At 32.2% G+C, this 8665-nt stretch overlaps 1 protein-coding gene and 1 pseudogene across 1 annotated transcript; one reads left to right on the top strand and one right to left on the bottom strand.

Moving 5' to 3' along the window:
* Nucleotides 1-4024: 4024 nt before the first annotated feature.
* LOC134705066 (uncharacterized) lies at nucleotides 4025-8360 on the top strand. Its single transcript, XM_063563834.1, has 3 exons — nucleotides 4025-5034; nucleotides 5806-5945; nucleotides 7136-8360. The coding sequence occupies exon 1, from the start codon at nucleotides 4032-4034 to the stop codon at nucleotides 5013-5015; it is 984 nt and encodes a 327-aa protein (XP_063419904.1). The 5' UTR covers nucleotides 4025-4031; the 3' UTR covers nucleotides 5016-5034; nucleotides 5806-5945; nucleotides 7136-8360.
* LOC134705734 (uncharacterized) lies at nucleotides 5781-7037 on the bottom strand (annotated as a pseudogene).
* Nucleotides 8361-8665: the final 305 nt, after the last annotated feature.

Raw genomic sequence — 8665 nt, 5'->3', positions numbered from 1 at the left:
GTCCGCGTTATAGTGAATTATATCACAACTGGTAAACAATGTATAATATTATTATATAATAGGCAACTTGAATTTTCATAACCTTAACATTTGTTGGTTTAAAAAGTAACATAAACTTTTTTTTAAACAATATTAGCACATTAGTCTAAAATTACTTTGGAATTTCATATTTTATATTATCGAAGAAACCGAAAGAGCTGAACTGAACTTTTTATTAAAAAAAAGTTTAATAATAATAATAAAAAAAATTTATATGAATATAGATGTGGTATGATTGCCGACGTGACAAACATCCGCCCGAGTTCAAATGAAATGGGAGCAATCAATTAAAGCAAATGATACTGTAAGGCATTACACATGTGAGAACTCATATTGTATAGTCGGCTATAAGTGAATTGATGTAAAAATGGTGAAACGATTCAATCGAAAAAAAATACCAACATTACTTTTAATAAAACAATTTACGAAAATGAAATAGAACATACATGAACCAACGCCAACTACTGAACTATAGGATTCAGACTTTGGGCATGCGCAAAAACAATGAGGTGGGGGTTCAACATGACATTTAGTGGTCCGAGACCACAATTGTCGTCCCTTGATTTTCGTTGTTCACGAATATAGTCCCTAGTGTTAACAGTGGGTTACTTGCCAATAATTTTTATACCCCTTCCAAATTTATTTCTCCATGTTTAATGCCTCAAATTGTAAGTAGGGGGTTGAAACTACACTGTAAAAAAATTTGGGTCCAGAATTTTACAGGAAAGTAGTGATTTGGTCCAGCTGAAAAAGGTTAAAAATTAGCACTTCGGAAGCTGTCAAAAGATTTCAAGACACTCTAAACACAAAATTGTCCATATTTTGAGTTAGAGGCGATGAAGTTTTCTATATTTTTGATATAATTTGTCCCAAAAGTAGTACAACACACTGTAAAAATTTCATTGAGAAAGCGCAGGTGGGATTTTTTTAATTTTCATTTATGTTCTAAAAGAAATGCACTACGAATTAATTGTGTTCTCGGACCTAGTGTTCAAACATTCCATAACCTGGAACAGTGGTGCTACGACACAATACAATAACAAACTGTTAAAATTAGTTGCAGTAGGCTATTGGTTACGAGGCAAACAAAAAAATCCAATATACACAGAATCGAAACAAAAATACTCAGTTACCAGTAGAAAGCCTATAACAACTAATAAAAACCACAGGGACTCGGTTAGCAGATTAAAATTTTGTTAATCAATGTTTTTTATATTTTTTTTAGTATTTCCTGTCTATTTGTGTTACTTTATTAACGTATTTGACGATGTCATCGATATTTCTTTGTTTTCCAGCAATGTGCACTTTACTATCCATATCCGTATACTGAAAAAACCTAAAGAGATCTAAGTCGCCATCTTGGATTGCCTTACCTTCTTGGAATAAAAAATATTTAAAAATATTAATAAATTACTATATACCTTACAAATGCACTCGTTTTCTTCCTAAATAATTCTTCTATCACATGCATATTTTCATTTCCCGATCAACGGAACCCTTACGCAGCTTCGGTTGCATCCAGGTCGAAACATTCAAATTTCCCGGCGAAAGCAACGTTGCTGGCACTCTCGTCGTTTCGCAACGATTCAGACGAAAGGGGAGGTAACATCTTGTTATTCGGAACTTCTCGGATGAATACTCCCTACCTGACGATAACTACCCAAATTATCGAATGCAATTTTCCCGCAATGTAAACAACAACATGGATTCAGGACAGGATTTGGCTAAAAAACTTATTTGCAATGGACATAACCTTGTTTTGACAGGTCAAGGGGGAACAGGAAAAACACACACAATTAAATCATGTTTTGAGCAATTGAAATTATTAGGAAAATGCGTCCAATTGACATGCTACACAGGAATAGCCTGCAGACAGTATCCCTCATCCATAGGTGCTACAACATTACACAGGTTTTGTGGACTAGAAGATGGTCGACATAATAACAATGACTTGTTAAATTTAATCAGTTTTGATGAAAGATTTCTAATTACAAAATGCAGAATTACTAAAACAGATGTATTAATTAATGATGAAGTTTCAATGGTGTCAAAAAAAATATTTGAACAAGTAGAATTTATTTGTCGAAAAATAAAAAATCCAGCATTATATTTTGGAGAAATCCAAGTTGTCCTTAGTGGTGATTTTTTTCAGCTGCCACCAATACGTGATGAACTGTATGGAGATTATGGCCATTATTGCTTTGAAAGCAATTTTTTTATAAATTTATTTCCTCACAGAATTAATCTCAGTAAAATTTATAGACAAAATGAGACATCTCTATCAAATGCTGTGTCAGACATAGACATATGTGAGACATAGAAATTCCAGACGGTGAACCGGTTGTAAAATTATTTTCTAGAAACCTTGATGTTGACTTCTTCAATTGTGATAAATTAGAGACATTGAATGAATACCCCCTGCATTGCTTCCCATCTAAAGATGAAGGGGATCATTTTTATTTAAAAAAAATGCTGGCACCCAAACATTTAGGGTTGAAAATATCAGCACCTGTAATGTTGTTAGTAAATTTAAGTGACAAATTGGTCAACGGACTTATAGGGAGAGTGCAAAATATATATGAACATGAAATACAAGTAAAATTTGTACTCGATGGAAAAAATGAGAGTGTTGCTATAACCAAATATACTTTCACTAAATATGATCCTGTCGACAAAAAATTCATTGCCAAAAGAATTCAGTTTCCAATTAAACTGGCGTTTGCAATAACAATCCATAAATATCAGGGTATGACAATTCCTTATTTGGAGATTGATTGCAAAAATTCAAACCAACCAGGACAAGTTGGTGTGGCAGTAGGCCGAGCTAAATTAATCAGTGGAATTAAGGTTACAACTATAAATCATCCAGTATAAAAAGACATCCTGAGGCAGTATACTAGTTTTATCGTTTATGTGAGGTTCCCTACATGATCAATTTTGAAAATGTATGTTGTAAAATTGCGTTCAAAGATAATATTTCAGAAGTACATATGAATGAAGAGAATTTTACAGAATCTGATTCAGACATTGAAAAAAGTGAGTTTTTTCTCAATTTTTTAAATGAGTTGGACCATACTTTTACATGTACAAGTAGTGAGCAAATTTTGGACCTCAACACAGTTTTTAATGAAGCTTGTCAAGATTTCATAGACACTCCTGAAGAAAACAATGCAGAAACTTCAAAGAATAAACTTTTGGAAAAGGAATCTTTTCTAATGAAATGGTTGAAAGTGCAAAATGATAAGGTACTAGAGATGTTCAACACTTGTTCAAAAGAACAGATGACTTTTAAGCAAAAAATGTTTACTGAATTTTATACTAAGTTCAATATGTACCTAAAATCATCAGAATTTGAAAGTTCAGTTAAAGCATTGATTCATGAAAACAAGTTTGGGAAGCAAATTTTGGTAGCAGTTATGTTTTTAATTCAAAAATGGGTGTTAAGAGATGCCTCAGATTCTCTTCAGAGCACGGGTCAATCAGTTCAAATTAATTGTCCTATAAATATGGAAATATCTGCAGGAGGGAGAGGGAAAATCCGATATATTGGTGGATATGTCATTGCAAAGTGTCGATATAAACTTACAAAAACTATACAAAATAATTTATTTGTTCCTGGGTTAGTACCAGAGGTTAGACAATTGAAATTCAGGGTTAACATTTTAGATGAAATGATTGTGTCTGCATCAGAAATTACCAATGAATCAATATATGAGGAGACTTTAGAGGAGACCAAAAGAAAGCAAAATCTATCAGAAGGTCTGACAAACATTAATGACAAAATTTTTGAATTCTTTGAGAGTCTTGAATTAAAAGTTAGAACTCTTCTTTGTTACAAAAACCTTCAACATCACAGAAAAGAACTGTTCAAATTTGCTCAAAATGAAATTGTATCTGACAATGCACTACTTGAGGAATTCTGCTTAAAATATTGTTATGTAAGGACAGCAGTAGAAACTGAGGAGGAAGAGCAAGATGATATTTTATTAGAAATGGGAGAACAATTAGTAAACACCTGTGTGCATTTGGAAATTATATTTAAATTTATTGTGAACCTTTTTCTAAATGTTTCTATAGCCCAGTTTAGGAAGGATTACTTGACAGCCATAAGAAGAGAGAAAAGTAAAGCATTGCGTAAAAAGGTTATGGAAAAAACTGAAAAGAAAAAAGGAGTTAAAACAATTGATATGAATTTTCTTATGACTGACACATCTGAAAATAAAATTGTCTCACACCTTGGACTAAAATCTATGTCATTACAGAATGAAAAATTCTATTTAGAATTCACAAAGAAAGATTTGATTAAAATCTTGAAAGCATATGGAGTGAGTTTATCAATGAGTAAGAAAAAACCAGAATTGGGACAAGTATTGGCTGAAAAGTTGAATGAGAATAGTGCTATGCCAAATTATTGCATTTTCAAAGATTCTAGTACATGTACAGACAAAGAGATACATCATCCTGATACAATTGTTGAAATGCCAGAAACAGAAATAAGTGTACCCAGTGCAACAGTTACAGTGTCTAATAAAAGTATGACACAATCTCAAGAAGATGCACAAATACATGTACACCAAGATAACACAACTGAAACTACAACTCATTTACCTTCTCGGAGTGTTGTTACTGAACCTGACAGTGCAAGTGTTTTTGTCACAACTGATTGCACCACCCAAGCAAGTTTATCAAAGAGGAAAGGTAATAAGAAAACTACAAGAAAGCAAACAAGTAAAGCCAAAGGTAGACAGGGGAAAAGGGGTATAGGAAGAAAGTTGAAACAAACAACACCACTTCCAGATTCCTCAGATGAGAATTGTGGTATTTGTGGAAAACCTGAAAAATCTGAGGAGGACTGGATTTGCTGTGATATATGCTCTATTTGGTATCATAGAGACTGTGTCGGATTAGAAGATGAAACCAGTTGGCTGACGTGTTCCAATCCAGATGCTGTATATAATTGTCCAATGTGTGTTTAGTTAGACAAATGTCATGAATGTAAGTATACTTCACCTTTCATTCACCTATTTCTAGTAATTGGTTGGCCAATTCCATTCAAATTGATTAAAATTTTTAAATTGAGCTCACTTAAAAACTGATATCTACATGTATTACAGGTGCATGGTGTGGGGTATACATCAATGACAGTAATCCAACAACAAAGACCCTAAAAATTCTGAACAAAATATATATCATGTACATATTTTTGAAAAAATAGCTATACAATGCCCAATTCCAGATTGTCCAATGTCTACAAAAATTGTTAACAAATTTACAGAAACTGTATGGGGTATTTCAATGAGATAGCAATCCAACAACACAAAAAAACATGTCATCTAGAGGTCAAAATGTCAATCTTTTTTTATTATGGTATGTATTTTTCCAGAATATATATGTACACAGATTGCCTTCTTTCGGGGCCTTTTATCGCTGACTATGCAGTATGGGCTTTGCTCATTGTTGAAGGCCGTACGGTGACCTATAGTTGTTAATGTTTGTGTCATTTTGATCTTTTGTGGATAGTTGTCTCATTGGCAATCATACCACATCTTCTTTTATATATTTTTAAGTTATTTTTGTAATTCAGAGAAATTTTGCGTTTCACCAAAACAAATTATCATTAATAATCTGACCTGTTTCATTTATCTGAACTCAGGAAAATAAATAACAATTTAAAATAAAATAAAACATTTCAACAAATTCAAATTTTGTCATTATATTCTATTGCATACATTTTTAGAAGTTTATTGTTTCCTGATTTTCTTGCAGGGCTCGCTACATGTCTCCTTGGAAGTTCCAGTTGTATAGATGTTTGTCGTGGTACAGTTTGACAGTCCACCTGTATTTGATTTTCTTGATATTGAACCTTCACCAAGTATAATAGTGTTCATGGTTCTACTGTATGTTAGGTAAGTAGGATTGGTATTTGCTCCATTGTGTAGACCCCTTTGTTGAGAAAATATGTTTTCTAAAACATCACTGTTAATTCGATTTGGAATAATTGATGAGGATATGCGTTGAAATCTATCTTTACACATTTCATCAAAACCCACCAGAAGTGAGGTAAGATCCTCCCTTGTTTGAAATGATAATAGGCACTTCTATTTATCTTTGATTTCAGTACTTTGCTTAATACTAGCCTCCCAAGCTCTGAACCAATTCAGGACCTCTCTGTTCTCATCAAGTCTTTTATCAGAATACTGACATATGGGACGTTGATCCCTAAATTTTTTTGCAAGTACAGAAGTTTTTTTTAGAAATTCAATGCTACTGTTTAGCTCGTCACCTTTTTCTTTCAGTGAAATTTGGTAGCATTGCATTAAATGAAGCATATTTTCATTTAAAACATCCTCAGCTAGTTTATTCCGCATCTTTGATTGAGATGTGAGAAAAAAGTGTTCCATAGTTAACTGCTGATAAATTTTGAATGGGTTCACAGCTATGTCCCATTGGTATGCCTTGTACCAGTGCTCCCAAAAAATATGATTTGATTCAAATTTTAATACTTTTTTGTGAGTATTGAGAAGACCGCTTTCAGATATGTTGTTCCTAATTTTTTTCATAACATGGGAATTATAGTCCATTATAACATGTATATTTGGTTTTGAACTGTCATATATGTTCTTAATACTCATTGAAAACATTGTTTCTGATGTCTTACCATCAATTAATATCTTCATGAAGTCTCTGTTGTATTGAGCACCATCAAGACTAACATATGTTACTGTGAAACCAAACAATCCTAGCATTTTTACTGATTGCCAAAATATTAAAAGCATTTCAGATGGAGTGACTTGTGTCGTCGGATAATGTGCAAAAGGGAACCTGAAACCTGTATGTCCTAAAAACAAAAGTTGCAACACATGGGAAGCTAGTTGAAGACTTTCCTTACCACTGCAAAGAGTTTTCATATAGTTTGTTTCATCAAGTCCCTCATTAAAGCCAATAATTTCAAATGAGTTGCCTTTTTTGCGAAATTCTAAGTCCTCCTGAATGGACATCTCATCCAACATAATCCCGCCTTCATAGCCACCTAATCCAATATTTTGGGCTAAAGCCTCATTTTTCATCCAATGTAAAATGTCTTTTTGTATTCCAGGTTCATGCTGCACTCTTTTTTTATACGTTTGGAGTAAACACTTGGACGGAAGAACCATAAATCCACTTTTTGCAAGATCTTCATATGCACGAGGAGAACGACAGTAAATTGATAGACACATTCTGATGATATCTTTATCCCAGCGCCTAGCATGAGGATTTAAATTAACAAACTGAGTTTGTGATAATAAAAAAGATTGTGCTTTTTCTGGAAAACCACCTAAAAATTGTTTTAATTGTAACAAATTATAGTTATTTACTGGTAAATCATCACATGGTTTCTGTAAAGTCTTGTTGTCATTTTGAAAATCATTGTCATTATTTTTGTTCTTAAATTTCCTGCATACCGCACATACATTTAATTTTGATTGAAACGGAACAACACCTTTGCAGTTTTTAGATCTGTATTTAAATATCGAATCATGACTGGTATCTGCACGATTTTCTCTCAGCGCATTTTCTGGTAAATCAATGATGTTGTTGATTTCAGATTCATCAACCCCAGAACAGATTATAAAGTTTTTAGCTAAGTCAATTATGCACTTAATACTTTCTTTAGACAATTCAAATGTGTCAGATATTTTTAAATCATCAAGAAAAACCTTTTTACCTGAAATTGTTACATTCCATATTCCAGAGGAATGAAAAGTAATTTCTGTTAAAATTCTGTTGCCATTGACTAAACAACCATTAAAGTGTCCTAATGTTATTGCATGGTCAGTTTTACTTATTAAAATGGTATTTTATTGAATCATATTTGAAATGTGTTGAAATTTAAATTCATCTTCTTTTGAAACTGGAATCTTCCAGGCAAGTCCATAATAAACTTTGGTGAATTTTTTATAATTATTTGTACATCGCTTTGTTTTAGCCACACAATTCATAAACATTGGAATTTTTCTTATGATTCTTCCAATTTCATGGGTGGAAAATTCCAAATTTCTTTGTTGTATTTCATACAGTTCAATAGATGAGTTCTCATCTTGAAAGATATTCTCTGTCAGCCTAAAAAAATATATTCTTTGAATTACAAAGTGTTGTTTTTGTAGCCTTAAACATTTGTTTTTGCCTTAAATATGTCTTGTTTTTGTTATTTTTGTTCCTGAGTTACTGTCTCGTTGATGCATACCCAACATCTTCTTTTATTCATACATTATGGTACTAGATTTTCAAGCAACAGTTTTTTTTGCAAGGATGTATGCATAAGTAATATAAATCCCATAAAAGCTAGCTTCAGTAAATACAAAATATTCATTGATTGGGCAATTGTATTTAAGTTTATGTATTGAAATAGATATCCAGTTTTATTGCTATTTGTTTAAATTTTTATTATGTTAATAAAGTATAATGTCAAATTGCAGCTTTACAGTCTCTTTATATAATGAAAAGAGAGATGTGGTATGATTGCTAAGAAGAAATCTATCCACCATATTGCAATAGGTATCCAACTTTATTGCTGTTTATAAAAACTTGCATTATGTTTATAAAGTATATTGCCTTTAACAATATAAGCAAACAAAACAGGAGTTGT

This window comes from Mytilus trossulus, chromosome 2 (assembly GCF_036588685.1).
Source record: "Mytilus trossulus isolate FHL-02 chromosome 2, PNRI_Mtr1.1.1.hap1, whole genome shotgun sequence".
Taxonomy (NCBI): Eukaryota; Metazoa; Mollusca; class Bivalvia; order Mytilida; family Mytilidae; genus Mytilus; species Mytilus trossulus.
The sequence above is the reverse complement of the archived record's forward strand: the minus strand, read 5'-3'. Positions and strand labels throughout refer to the sequence as shown.

Excerpts from the sequence above, each read along its gene's own strand:
- LOC134705066 (XM_063563834.1), top strand. The coding sequence starts at position 4,032 with ATGGGAGAACAATTAGTAAACACCTGTGTGCATTTGGAAATTATATTT.